The sequence below is a fragment of the Papilio xuthus genome, unplaced genomic scaffold (genome assembly GCF_000836235.2).
Source record: "Papilio xuthus unplaced genomic scaffold, Pxut_1.1 DF828952.1, whole genome shotgun sequence".
NCBI classification, from domain to species: Eukaryota; Metazoa; Arthropoda; class Insecta; order Lepidoptera; family Papilionidae; genus Papilio; species Papilio xuthus.
In genome coordinates, this window is record NW_013529697.1 from 7,060,925 (window position 1) to 7,075,100 (window position 14,176).

At 35.3% G+C, this 14,176-nt stretch overlaps 4 protein-coding genes across 4 annotated transcripts in view; 2 read left to right on the plus strand and 2 right to left on the minus strand.

Annotated features, from left to right (window-relative positions):
• Positions 1 to 326, plus strand: part of Pgm2a (phosphoglucomutase 2) — an 8,805-nt gene extending 8,479 nt beyond the window's left edge. The window contains exon 12 of the mRNA XM_013325573.1: positions 9 to 326. Coding sequence (XP_013181027.1) covers positions 9 to 109 — 101 coding nt within the window. The 3' untranslated portion in view covers positions 110 to 326. The remainder of the gene's footprint in view (positions 1 to 8) is intronic.
• Positions 327 to 1,496: 1,170 nt separating this feature from the next.
• Positions 1,497 to 7,192, minus strand: LOC106127869 (cGMP-dependent 3',5'-cyclic phosphodiesterase). The gene is made up of 16 exons (XM_013326157.1): positions 7,021 to 7,192; positions 6,435 to 6,551; positions 6,257 to 6,352; positions 5,877 to 6,013; positions 5,502 to 5,607; positions 5,223 to 5,363; positions 4,922 to 5,073; positions 4,468 to 4,693; positions 3,985 to 4,139; positions 3,577 to 3,735; positions 3,416 to 3,504; positions 2,911 to 3,100; positions 2,567 to 2,708; positions 1,923 to 2,068; positions 1,734 to 1,830; positions 1,497 to 1,641 (listed from the first exon to the last, which is right to left on the minus strand). Exons 1-16 carry the CDS (start codon positions 7,141 to 7,143, stop codon positions 1,510 to 1,512), a joined length of 2,208 nt encoding a protein of 735 aa, XP_013181611.1. The 5' UTR covers positions 7,144 to 7,192; the 3' UTR covers positions 1,497 to 1,509.
• Positions 7,193 to 7,955: 763 nt separating this feature from the next.
• On the plus strand, positions 7,956 to 10,769 carry LOC106124046 (UBX domain-containing protein 1). Its single transcript, XM_013320499.1, has 6 exons — positions 7,956 to 8,141; positions 8,212 to 8,608; positions 8,827 to 9,011; positions 9,185 to 9,355; positions 9,881 to 9,999; positions 10,551 to 10,769. The coding sequence occupies exons 1-6, from the start codon at positions 8,092 to 8,094 to the stop codon at positions 10,598 to 10,600; spliced, it is 972 nt and encodes a 323-aa protein (XP_013175953.1). The 5' UTR covers positions 7,956 to 8,091; the 3' UTR covers positions 10,601 to 10,769.
• A 1,057-nt stretch (positions 10,770 to 11,826) lies between these two features.
• On the minus strand, positions 11,827 to 13,858 carry RNaseX25 (Ribonuclease X25). Its single transcript, XM_013320395.1, has 3 exons — positions 13,660 to 13,858; positions 13,295 to 13,584; positions 11,827 to 12,578 (listed from the first exon to the last, which is right to left on the minus strand). Exons 1-3 carry the CDS (start codon positions 13,701 to 13,703, stop codon positions 12,103 to 12,105), a joined length of 810 nt encoding a protein of 269 aa, XP_013175849.1. The 5' UTR covers positions 13,704 to 13,858; the 3' UTR covers positions 11,827 to 12,102.
• Between the last annotated feature and the right edge of the window lie 318 nt (positions 13,859 to 14,176).

Genomic DNA, 14,176 nt, shown 5'->3' on the forward strand with positions numbered 1-14,176 from the left:
TATTTAATTTTACAGGGAACAAGAAGAAATGAAACGGAAACTTGAAGTAATGGTAAAAGAGTTTATTGAAGAACTTTTACAACCTAAAGAAAATGGCCTAATTGAATAAATACGCGCAATTTTTTTTTTATTTTGACTTTGTAGTGACAGTATGTAGACACTGTCATATATCAACTTTTACAATATTTACATAACAAAATTTGCACAAATTACAATGTCACTATGGAAAAGTTAGTACCTCTCTACTCAACTGTTTTATAAATTTTTTTTTAGTAATTTTGGAAGAAATTGTTTTAGACCAAATATAGATAAAACATAATAGTAAACTCATTTTAATTTTCACAAAGCCAAAGCATTCGAAATTATTTTACATTGTGATATTTTTTTATTTTAATATCCCGCTCGAAGGACCAATATCAGGTCTGCCAAAAACGCTTGTTTACAGAATACAAAAAAATGCGTAGATTTTTTTATACCATCATTTACGACTTTGAAGTTACTAGATAAGAATTTAAAAAAATATTTTTGAAAATTGTTTTAATTTTTTGATCTCCAATCGGCTTAACCCATACTATGGTTAAAAACTGGTTTAAAGTTAACTTATATAAAAACGGCTAAACACACACGTATATACGTCCGGTGGCGGCACCGACTAGTTTCAAGGCCATCGGGGGCCCTTCATCAGGGTGAGTGGGACTGGTATTATTTCGCGGACGCGGCCCTCAGCTCACTGTGCCCGTCTTGAGGGGGCGGGGGGCGCGTTGTGCGCCTGCGTCGTCGACGATGCTGATACCAAAGCTTCGGTGGTGTTGCTGTTCAAGTTTCGAAATAATACCAGTCCCACTCACCCTGTTGAAGCCTCCGTTGCGCTCGAAACTAGTCGGTGTCGCCACCGGACGAATATACGTCAGTGTTTTAGCCGTTTTTATATAAGTTTATTATAACGTCTCACGAATGTTTGAATAATTTAATGGTTTAAAGTTATTGATGATTAGTAGAATTTATATTAGTTTTTTTATTAATCCTTGTAAATGTTTATTAAACAAAAATTCCTAACTCGTCCTTTAGTAAAACTATTTTCCTGTAAAAATATGAGTCTCTTATCAACATTATTTTCCAATTATTTGCATTTATTTATATATAACTTTATCAAATTAACATTTCCATTTAATATTTTTTTTTAATTTTTTTTTTAAATATAGTGGTCATGGACCTTAAGCAATCTGATGTGATAGTCTTAATATATCTTGTGATTATTTTAATCGTAGCTAATTTTCCTCATATTTTATTTTACAAATAAAATAAATAAATAAAAAATTGTTTTATTTTATTTACCAATAAATAATTATGAATTACTATCGCTTCTAATAAAGTAAGGAAGATAGATTAAAATAAAATCAGATCAAAGTTTAAATAAAATATAATAGATATAAAAGAACCAACACATTCATTGCTATCTAAACTGTACTGACAGCAGTCAATGTGTTAAGAAAATATAGCAAAAGTCTTCTAGTCCTCATCAGTAGCTTCAGTCTTCTTGGCGCTCTCCGCCAGTTCCTCCTCCCTCTCCTTGATGCTCTGTTCTATCAAGTTGTCCAACTCCGGACTGAGTAGTACAGACAGACCGGCAGATATCGGCACCTAGAAAAAAAGTTTATAAAGCAATAGTTTTTTTCTTTTGGTTTAAAATGTAGAGTTAAAAACAGACTAAGTTGATAAAAAAAGGGTGTTACCTCAGAAAATACGTATGACGCGGCCTCCCATTGTTTAAGATGACCTTCTAAAACTTTAGTGCAAGCTTCAGCTTTTGGTATGATTTTAGCAAGGAGACTAGAAATTTAAAAATATTAGTCCTATCATCGTTTGTAAATAGAAATTCTTATAGATCTTAAGCTTCTCGTCAAAAAGATAAAGCAACGAACCTATAAAGTGGCATACAAGTGGTTGTGAGGAACTCCTGTTCAAGTGCGGGTATAAAGCACTTGTCTCGGTCCATAAAAGTCAACGCCGGCTCACCGCGGCTCTTCTCTAGTTCTCCTTGCTTGAAGAACTCAGTCAATACTGCTGCCTGAGGAATACAGACGACTAAAAGTATAACTACACCAAGCATTTATGGTACGAAAGTTAACTCGCCAGGCGAGTCAGTGGCATTACACGTGTTAATTCATACTAGTCTATACCTTATGGTCAATATTGTATTTCTAAACTGATATATAAACACCCTTAACTTAGGGTAGGCTCCGAGCCCCTCGGTGGGGACGTATAGTGAGCTGATGATGATGATATAAACACGGCTAAACACTCACGTATATTCGTCCGGTGGCGGCACCGACTAGTTTCGAGCCCATCGGGGCCCCTTCATCAGGATGAGTGGTACTGGTATAATTTAGCCGTGTTTATATATCAGTTTAGTATAGTGTCTCACGAAAGTTTGAATAATTTAATTGTATTTCTAGTTACACTGAGACAAGATACCACAGCATAAGCTACAATGCTGATGCATACGCTTAGTGGTGAGAATTCAACACTAATTTTTCTTTGTCTCGAGCCGTTATGATGTACTCACAGCTGTCTTCTTTATAACGGACCAGTCTTTGAGCTGGTCGCTGAGGTCCGCGGAATTCATAAGCAGAGCCTGCAGCGCCGCGCAGTGCAGTCGGTTGCCTTTCTGGTAGTCCATTGCTATCATTTCGTACTCGGGAAGATTCCTTTATGGTAATATTAAATTTAGAAATTCAATAAAACATACTGACTTCAATCCTTTAGCAGACCCGGTAATATACGAATCAAAAATCTTATTCGCGAATAGTAAACAATATATAGCTTTGGTAACATCCATTTTGACCACTCAAATCTTATGACTGAAATACAATGTCTACTCCAACTAAAATATGACTACAAATTACTAACTTGAAAAAGTTAGCCAAGTCTGTAGCCAGGACATAATCTTTGAGCATAATAATGGCGCGATCGTAGTCGGCGCGGGGCAGCGCGGCGAGTACATCGCAGCCTTCAGTATTCAGCACGCACACCGCTTGCGCCAAGTGGTGGCGCTCCATCACGCTACCCTCGCTAGAGTACAGCGCCGCCAGGCTCGTCTCTGCGACAGTACCAGCCACGTCTACTGTACGGTCTACTAAAGTTGTTAGAAAAACAAGTCCAAGTCTACTGATCGGTCTACTAGTTTGATAATATTGTGATCCCTAAAAGGTTTGTGCCTATTCTATTGTTAATATTCTGGAAGTTATAATATCTAATCTATCAGCCGATAAAATATTTATAAGCGTTCTGAACCTTTGTCAAAATGAAATAGTGTGACAACTAAGTTCGCTGACATGAGTTTTTGGACAATATTCGCACTAATTTTCTATCCGAAACCTAGTAGTAGCTACGTCTAGTGCTTTGGTATACTTACGCCCCATTATTTGGAACCTGTTGGTAGTCCCGCGATGATCAAGATCGTGCACCAGACATGCTATCAAATACATGAGTGCTTGCAAATCACTGAAATAAATTCAAAAAACATAGAAGGACGTCATTTGATTGCAGCTATGATGCAGTCAGTGATGTACATACTTAAGGTATCCCGAGGAGACAAGCTTATAGTTGACGAGGGCGGCGTAGGCCCATTGCGCGACATTGAAGGCGTGCATCCAGTTGTGGTAGGGAACATCGCGGTAGCCCTTCTTCACGTGCAGCACAAATCTTGCCAGCTTCATAGCGTTTAAATTGAACCTGCGTGGCGTTAGAAGTATTTGACTTCCTTTCTTTCATCCTGGCGTTAAGCTAACTTGACTGGTCAGTTATACTAAAATACCGGCGATATAATGCAAAGAAAAGGGCTAAATAGATTAGTCGTGCCACAATGCCGATGTGCCTGAAATTGCTTGCAATAGTAGAGGTAATATTTTTACGTGTTTCACTCGGGAGGTGTTAAGTGAATATTGTTTTTATTCATTTTTGCTGCAAGAAATGGATTCTAACTTCTTCTGCAATCCGAGGTCTGAGAACATTTTGAGCACATAGCAGGGCAACTCGCGCGGCGGCAAGGCGCGCACATTGAAGCTGAGACTGGCGAAGTGCGGGTGCTTATGAAAGCCAGTGCACTCCAGCAGACGACTCACCTCCGCGTCCCCCACCTAACATAGTACATGCAACTTTTGTAACCAATAAACAAAATTGAATGATTATGGCTAATTGTATTTATGCGGCCAGTAGCAATTTGGTCATAGACTAAAAAATTGGTAATATTCAAATCATTGGTTGTCTGATTATAAAGAGACAAATTCCAACTAAAAACTAATGCACAGCGAAAATTTACGACTCTGTTTTAGTCGTCTTTTCAATACCGACTTTTATTTTTAAAGATATGCTATTCAATTGTCAAAAGAACTGCTAATATAACTAAATTAAGACTTGCACTTGATGTAGCAAGTTTTAAAAGAAAACCGTTCAGTAGTAAGCGACCTTCATATGATACATGACGAGTTCGTTGGCAAGCGCGTTTCGGATGTGCGCCTCCTGCATCTTCTGGTAGACCATGGAGTGGACGATGCAAACGCCGCAGTAGACGCTGAATGCCAGAGCCATCTCCTCGTCCATCGCGTCGAAGTACGGGTCGCCCAACTTGTTGTACAGGCTGCCTACACCGATTATCCCGGACTGGTCGCGGATTGGGAAACATAGAAGAGACCTAGTACCGTAATTAAAAACGAGAATTGTAACTAAGTAACTGTTAAGTTAGTAACAGGCCCAGTGGCACCAATTCGCCTGGTGAGTCATAAGCCATATATATGGTATAGAATATGTTGAGATTTAAAAAATTCTAAAGGTGAAAAAGTCTATATTAAGCGAAACAGTTTCAAGGCTTTAATCGTAGGAGTATTTTAGATGAAGTTGTTGGACACAACTACATACTTACCTGCAACTGATTCCAGGATAAGCATCGATTTCTGGATTAAATTTGGGATGTTTCTCTGGATTCTTAACGTTGACGAGGTTACCCGTGTTGACGACAATGCCCACGATACCGACGTCCATTTTGAAACGTCTTTTCATCGTCTCCGTGTTAGTCTATGAAATAAAGAATACATTAAGAGTTGTCAAAGAAAAACTCTTTTCAAATTTAGTCAAATTAAATCCTTGTTTTCTGAGTGGGCACATTTACTCCTCTAACCGGAGTGGACATGCCTGCACCCACCAGCTTATAATAACAATGGTACCATTTGCAGCTCCATAGGGTCGTATATCTCCACCAGTTCCATTTGGTCTACGTCTATGAGCATGACGGAGCAGTACTCGGCACTCATCAGCATCTTGGCCTGCTCCATAGCCATGTGCAATAGCGTCTGCAGTTTCTCCACCTGATAATTGACTGAGTATGCAAAGAAATAGAAGACCCCGAAAGGGTTTTATGTATACAGTGACGCAATTTACAGGTATATGGAAGTCCCGAATGTTTTTATGCAGACAGTGGCCTCATCTATATAAATTGATATCACCTGAGTGAAGAGTCTCCTGGCGACGCGTAGCAGTTGCTGGCACTTGTACTTCACTGTGCGCTCGTATTCCAACATTATTGACTTCTTCAGCACTGGCCAGAAAAATCTTTAAACCCCATAAAATTAACATAAATGTTGTAATTAAACTTTTTGATAACTGTCAAATCTAGATGTGTTATTGGCCTTACTAAACTTGTAGATTGTCATTAATTTTTTTTTCAATGGTACATGATGCTCTGTTAGCTTATTAATTTTATTTTTTTAACTATCAAATATACTTACCTATACCAAACCCAGTTTACACGGTATAAATAGTTACGAAGATATAATACCTAAATTTCCTCGTATTTAACTCAATGTATAGAAGTAACTAACAAGAAGGCTTCGTATATAATAAGGCCCACGCGATCCTCCTGCACGGTTGGTGACACGATGCAGACTATCAGGGAGAAAGGGTCGTCGGGGATTGGGAACATCACCACACGCTTCTTAGGATTCTCCGATTCCAAAGTCTGAAGTTTAAGAGGGTACTTCATCAACGACTACATCAGGACGTAAAACAATTTTCATCTCGCGAAATTTTCCTATAAATTCAGGATTGATAGACGTAAACGCGTTAAATATTTTATAGACTCATCTATCAATATTAACCTATTTTTTATATGCTTTGCTTTCCTTTCGTGTGTTTTCTATGGTAATGTTGATATAAGATGGATACGAAGAAAGATGTTCTTAAATTCACTTCAAACACTTACAGGTTCAACAAAACTCTTAAAATCCTCTTCCATATTACTTAAGTACTCTGTCTGCTCGCCAACTGACTCAAGAACAACTTTAAATTTTTCAGTCAACTGAAATTAATAAAATATTTAAATACTCATTTTAAAAGTCCTACATTTGTAAACCTCAAAAGCCAAGAATCATGGTACTGACGCATATCTTACGCTTGCGCATCAACATCGAGGAGCCGACAGCTTCTATGAAAGCATCGGAGTGTTCCCTGCTCACTGCTACAAGCAAAGCCTGCTCTGCCTCGCATTCTTGGATGAGCTAGAAAGAGACGCAGTCAGTCTTGCATTCTGAGCAATAAATAGTTTTTTCCAACTCCAATCTAGGCCTAAACTTTGAAACTAAAAATAATCATATTTTGAAACTGGATATTATGAAATCATGTAAGGTACTCCCCCGCTCGACTGAGGGCAATCTTGCAATACTTTTTGTAATAAAAACTAGCAACCCTTTTCCTTATGGCAGGTTTTTCCCACACTGACAATATAGAAGTGACAAGTAGAGTTGACATTTATTATAATTTTTACCAGAAGTAAAATTGTTTTGTGGAATAATTATAGTTACATTTTTAAATGCCTATTTAGGTTAAAGAAAACATAGTTCGGAAATCATTATAAAAATTCTGCAATAATAAAGAATTCAGAATAAATACGATTTTACGTAATTTACATATGCAATGCAATGCGGTAAATCACTGAAAACTTTAATCAAATAAATAAAAGTAAGTTACATAGGTATTAATTTTAGTTTGCAGTTGGGCACTCTTATCGTCAGTTAAGCTCATGACCAGGTCCAAGATTTTGCCGGGATCACTATTTTGTACACTCTTCCGTCGTTGTCGTCTTGCAATCATATTTTTCAAAATAATTATTTTATGTGAACTGTTTTAAGCTAAGAATGTTGCAAAATGACAATTAATCTTGACATGACATAATTTTTAAAATACGTTTTTATTTCACAGATGAACAATAATTATTACATATTTATCGGTACAAAAAAGTCTTAAAAATTAAATAAAACGTTACTTGAATGCAATATCATCAATTTAATCATTACTTTTAGGGATTCCCCAACTATTAAGTTAAAAGCTTATTAGTAATTTTCTTGTATTTAATGTTTGTATTGTATTTTGTAGAAAATTAAACTTTTTTTTTATTTCTCTATGTCAAATCTCATAAATATTGCAGTGTATCCTACAGGTACTTAAACAGACACCTAGCTTTCTAGAAAATTGTTAAAATATTTTACAAATGTTTTTTTTTTCAGATGCTCTGTATTGTCTTTAGTTCGTAACTTACTGAAGCACTTATCTTTATAAATGGATAGGTGATTGCTTGGAATTTACAGCAATGCCTCGTTCCGATTTAAACGAGCCTTTTGAAGTTACGTGAAAGTTAATTCTATTAAGATTATTAGTCGAATCCACACCACTGCAACCATCAGCGACCATCGCATCAAAATGGCGAAAATCAAATTGGCATAAAATGCCATGTCCTTTACCCAGTCCATTTGTAGTGGTCAGTATACCAAAGAGTAAATAAAGGTCGTTAACCAATCCAAATCAAAAAGTAAGGCAAAGAGTATATAAAACAACAAGGCAAGGCAACAAAAACAAGGCAAGTATATAAAACAACAAAGTAAGGCAACAAAGTGCAAAGAGTATGTGACGTTATATCATACCAAATTACCAAAATTATTGCCGAACCGACGACTCCTGAAAGTAAAACAGCTGATGGGTGATGAAAAGTGATTTTTCATTAGTAATATCTTGTTATTGTATAAGTTAGCGCAGAAGAATATAATGGCTGAAATTCAAACTCTTATGGAAATGGGCTTTCCGAAGGAGCGAGCGTAAGTTCTAGTTCGTATTTGTATTAACAGCAAAATAAGATTAGGTTATATTCAATGTTGTTGTTTTTAGTGAAAAGGCGTTAGCGGTCACAAATTACAAAGGCGTGGAGCCTGCTATGGAATGGCTGTTGGCGCACGCTGATGAGCCTGATTTTGGTTCTGGACAAACAATTGGCGGGAGTTCTAGCACCGATGTCGCAGCTCCTCCTTCGGCTTCGTCTGAACCGGCATCTGAGCCGGCGTCTGAAGACTCGGCGGTTGCCAAATCATTTAAATGTGATGAGTGCGGAAAACTGTTCAAAAACCAGGATGAAATGGAATTCCATGCTGCGAAAACTAATCACAGTAGTTTCTCTGAATCTACCGAGGAAAAGAAGCCATTGACTGAGGAGGAGAAAAAGGCTCAATTGGCTTTGCTAGAGGAGAGAATGAAACAAAAGAGAAAGGAAAGGGAAGAAAAAGAAAAGGTAAGACAAATTGTATCACAAAATGTTAATTGTGTAGGACACACTTTGTAGTAAATTATGTTGTACAACTTAATATTATGCAACATTTATATTCTGTTCCATTGACAATGTGAATGAGTTTACATATTGAAATTTAATTTTTACTACTGGTCCTCATCTGAATTAAATTGTGAGAAAATGAATTAAATAAATAAATACAATCTTATTTTATGTTCCAGGCTGAAGCACTAGAGAGGGAGCGCCTCCGTATAAAATCAGGCAAAGATCTGCAGGATGCAAAACTCCGACTACAGGAGCAAGAGATGCAGAAATTAGTGGAGCAAAGGCGACGGGAGAAGATTGAAGATCAAAAAGCAAGGGAGAGAGTCAGGGCACAGATTGAAGCGGACAAACAAGCTAGGAAGTGAGTTTAGTTAAAAAATATTTGGCATTTTACAAATTTAATTAATGCTTATTGTCATTCTCTAACATAGTTTTCATTTGGTTTCAAAACTAGATGATTTTAATTGTCCCGATTATTCCTTTGTCTGCCATTCCATTCGCTTATTACAATAAAATTCTTTTCAATGATTCCAGGCTTGCAGCATCTGGTCAAAAGGAGGCTCCGGCTCCCGCGCCTATCCCTCCCCAACCGGCGCCCGCAGCACCCAAGGTGTCGTATGAGCAGGCTCGTATACAATTGCGTCTGCCCGATGGACAGTTGTTGTCTCATACATTCGGAGCTAAAGAACAACTTGCTGCTGTCAGGTAATTTTATGTTTATTTAAAGGTTTATTATTAATCCCGAAGGTCGTCGAAGTCGAGGGAGACCAAAGCTCCGATGGATAGACGGCGTTAATAAGGACGCAAAAAAAGTGGGCATAGCAAACTGGAAGTCCGTGGCCAGAGATAGACCGAGGTGGAAAAAGTTGCTGGACCAAGCCAAGGCCCACAAAGGGCTGTAGAGCTAGCAGAAGAAGAAGAAGAAAGGTTTATTATTGCAATAGAAGTAATTTATTCAATTTTAATGAGTATTTAGCAATTAAAATTCAGGTAACAAAATTGTATTGATACAAAAATTGATTAAAGTTGCGGGTTTTTATATAGATTTGATGTTACGCTATATATACGAGGCTAACCAAAGATTATAGTAACATTCTATGTACAAATGTTATTATTTATTAGCCAATTTGAAAAAGAAGGAGTTTATCAATTCATCCATATATTTTTATTACTAGTTTTAGTATATTTGTGACTGCTATTTTAAAATATTATTATATTTTGTAATTTCAGGTTATACTTACAAATGAATTCACAGGAGTTTGCTCAACAAGATAACTTTAAGCTGATGACCACCTTCCCAAAGAAAATATTCACTGTCGATGACTATGAGAAGCCTTTAGAATTATTGGGTAAGCTATGGTATTTTTGATCTGACTAAAATTATAAATGCGAATGTTTGGATGGATGGATGTTTGTTTGAAAGTATCTCCAGAAGGGATCCATGGATCTTACTGAGAATTGGCATAGATGTAGAATAGTAGTCTGGAAGAACACATATGCTATTAATTAGGAAAAAAATGGAACCCTTATAGGATCACTTTGTTGTCCGTCTGTCTGTCAAGACCCTTTTTTAAAACAGAGCGGATGGAGTCGCGGCACAGCTAATTATACTATAACTGTGGGTTTCCAATGACATGTCTTATACATATTCAATAAGAATATCCGACACTTTAAATCATTAACAGGAGGGTGCTAGTGAGTTGCCATAAATTGAATCGTCTAAGTATGACGTAGCCTTCAAGAGTAGAGTGAATAGGCATTTATTAAGCTAGCGCGTTCCATCTTACTGTAGGTTTCTCTTACTGCGATACTTGTATAGATACAGTGTTTTTTTTTAAATATGTAAGGGACAAAAGTCACAATCGAAAATCATTTTAATGCGTTTTTAATTTTTGTACAGGTCTGGTACCATCAGCGGTGATCATAGTCTCCAAAGGTCGAGGTCAATAAAATGTTGAAGATTTTACTGAACTGAATATGGAGTGGAAAGTGTTGAAACATAAGTGTTTTAATTTACCTTATAATCTATGATAATGGTTTCCGATATTATGTAATGTATGGGTTTTGCAAGAATTCCGCAGAATTATGATGAATAAAGTTTGTGTAATTGTGATGTTTTCTTATTCGTCTCAATTTTAAATCTCACTGGTACATTGTTGAAGGATTTCTACTAAAGATTCTTTTTATTTATGACAAATGAACAGTAATAAAAATAAATAATTTTAAAATTTAAAGCCTTTCATTTTGCAAACGAGTAGCTTTTAATACGTAAATGACATCCCGTTGGTTTCTGAAACCAAAATATCTGTAAAAAACATCATCATCCCTGTCATTATCTTTAAAAAAACGGAGAACATTATGTTGTAGACAGGAATTTTGGTCTTGAAACCCACGGACAATAGGTATATTTAAAAATAAAACAACAGTTTATTATAAATATTTATTTAAAAAAACTTGAATCTGAAAAACAGACTTAAATTCATTAAAAATAATTTCAGTGGAACCTGCTTGATACAACATAAACAAAATAGTATTGGTGATAAGGACTTGGCATCGCCGGTTCTTTTGAGAAGAGAAAAAATCATGGTATAAAATATTTATTGCTAATTCATGATAAAAAATTATTGCTGTTGGTCATTTTTAGTACCAAATGTATGTTATCCCTTCATATTGAGCTAATTTTACTCATCTACTTTTCCTCATAACATAAAAAGCTTTCCGGACTGTACATTTTTGCCTTTTTTCTAAAATGACAACTGAACACTATTGTTATTCCAAAAAAACCCACAGACTGATTAAGAACCTTATTTTTTCTGAACTCAGTTAAATATTTTGCTTACATCTAAGAAAAAAGGATTATCAAAATGTTTTTGTATGGCAGTGTATACAAAGTCTTATATTTTACAAAAGGAAAAAAAAAACAAGACAACATAATAAAAGACTATGAGCTAATCAAAACCCGAATTTGACCCTGTTTCTGAAAGGTGTTTAAAATTATAATTATTGCTTTAAAGGGGATAATTATATAAAGTTTAAGACAGTAAATAAACAAACATAAAAAAACAATTTCATAAAAAAAACGTCTCGACAGACGGCCGGATAAAAAAGTGATCCTATAAGAGTTCCGTTTTTCTTTCGAGGTACGGAACCCTAAAAACCAACGTAAATTTTAAAATAAATGAATCATACAAAGAAGTAAACTAAAACCATAATAAAAATTTCAATATGCAAACATATACAAAACAAATATTTCTAGAATTTGCATAAATTCTATTCCATATAGTTTGAATAACATTTTATTGTTTTATTAATAAAATAAATATTAATTACGGATCATATTTAAAAATGCGATTGGGAAATATGAAATATCCAATAGAAAACATAAAAAAAACAGATGATGAAATCTTTGAAAGTCAGCTTCAAGTAAAAACTTTGACTATTTGATATCAAGATTATAACGTAAGCCATTGTAGCCACATAGCTAATTTATATAAATTAACATATGTATTACTTGGGTAATGAGGATACAAAACACCCTGTGAAGTGTCACAATTAGTTAATATTGATTTCCCTTCATACATCTTTGCTTTTAAATTCAAAACACCATCGCAGTCATGCAAATCTAGTGTTTTTGTGAAACAAATGCGTATCTCACCTAAATAACTTTTACCTTTCTCTTTCCTACATTCAATAACTGGATTGACACCTAATTTGTTTTTAATCGAGTTATACATGTCTAGTACTGAATACTCATTGGTATTAGACGGTACTATGCCTGATGCTTGTAAAATATCATGAACCATAAACTTCTGTGACCAGGCGAGACCCATATTGAAGTATTTGAGTTCTGAATTCAGAGGTTCCAGTACAGCTGCACAAGTACCATGTTTATTCCACTCGTGGGCCCAGAGAGCGTAAGTTGAAGTACCTGGAAAATGTTTATTTTCAAATATATGCTACAAGTAAAGAAGTTTTACTAATCACATTTATGACTACTAGCTGTTGCCCCTGAATCAATCCGCCAGAATTAAAAAAAAACTGTGTTAGTAGCCTATATGTTTTTCCAGACTTTGTTCTACATGTATACTAAATTTCAGGGCATTCCGCCGTTCTGGGGATACCTTGTAACAATCATGCATCCACAGCATAGTAAGATTGACAATGATATGAGGAACAGTTGTGGAAGAAAAAAAAACACAATAGAACACATATACAATAGGAATCTAATTTTGGAAATGAAACATCATTATTGCCATTATTATTTAAATTTATCACCAAAGCAAATTTGTACAGGAAATTACTATTTACTTTTCTGAAGTGTAGAGGCCCCTATTAATTATGCATGCACTGACCTCATTGTCAATGATACAATTTGCAAGATGCTGTTCTGTTATAGTGAAATATGTAAACTTTTAGTAACATCAGAATCACATAACTGAGAATTTTTACTGTAGAAAATCACTAACACTTAGATGTATTCAACCACAAAGATTTTTTTTTAGATAATGAGGGAAATGTTTCGTAATTATATTTATGTTATGATAGGACTTTTATAAACAGCAATATCTATAGTTAACTTCTGCTCTACAACAAATAATGTTGCAGTGTCAATGTGAAAGGTATTCAATAATTAAAAGTACTTACCAGATTCGACATTGGTCCATAACTGTTCCAAATTCTTCTCTATTGGCCGGACTTGTTCCGGATCAAAATGCCAAGTTCTATTACAGAAAGCTGGCCCTATCGTCCCCAGCTTCGTCGGCCAAATGCCGTGGATGGTCCACGAGTCCTTGTTTGTCGGTAAGTTGCATGTATGTGAGTGATCATGTTCCTTCCATTCAATGCACACAGTTGCGGGCCAACTTTGGGTGAAAATCAACAAGTCCCACTGAGGTACATTTGTTTTTATTTCTCTGAGTTGCACATAATTAACCCTGTAATAATAAGAAAATAATTAATTTAATATCTAATAGGATTTTCATATATTTAAAAACTGCTCAAAAACATACCCCAAACATATTATGAACGAAGTTCGAAGAACCGCATTTATCATCTTTTTTTTATGTAAAAACCATGCAATATGGCCAAATAAATAATGAAAATGAAAGTTTGTAGCAGAAGCCTTAAATTCGGTTATTACGCAAATTTTGTGATTGTCACAAAACCCAAAATATTTGGTTTTTGCAAACTGGCAAATTTTGACATTGATACACGTCAGCTGTCAAAATAGTTTGCCAAAAAGTAAGTATTTTAACCACAGAATATAGTAACAGAAACGCTTTAAATTGTTAAATCATTACGGCAAAATTACCCATTAGGGTTGGGAATCCATTTATATTTTAATTGTATTATTCTTAAACTTGAAATTGATTAGAACGTGGTTAAACTGTAGGGCTTTATAACACAAAAAATATTTTTATTAGGTTCTCTTAAAAGATCTACTGAACGTATTTAAATTTGTTTCGCAATTAAAATCATGCTTTTTTGCTAATTATGATATGGTCAAGAAAAATTACAACTCTTGAA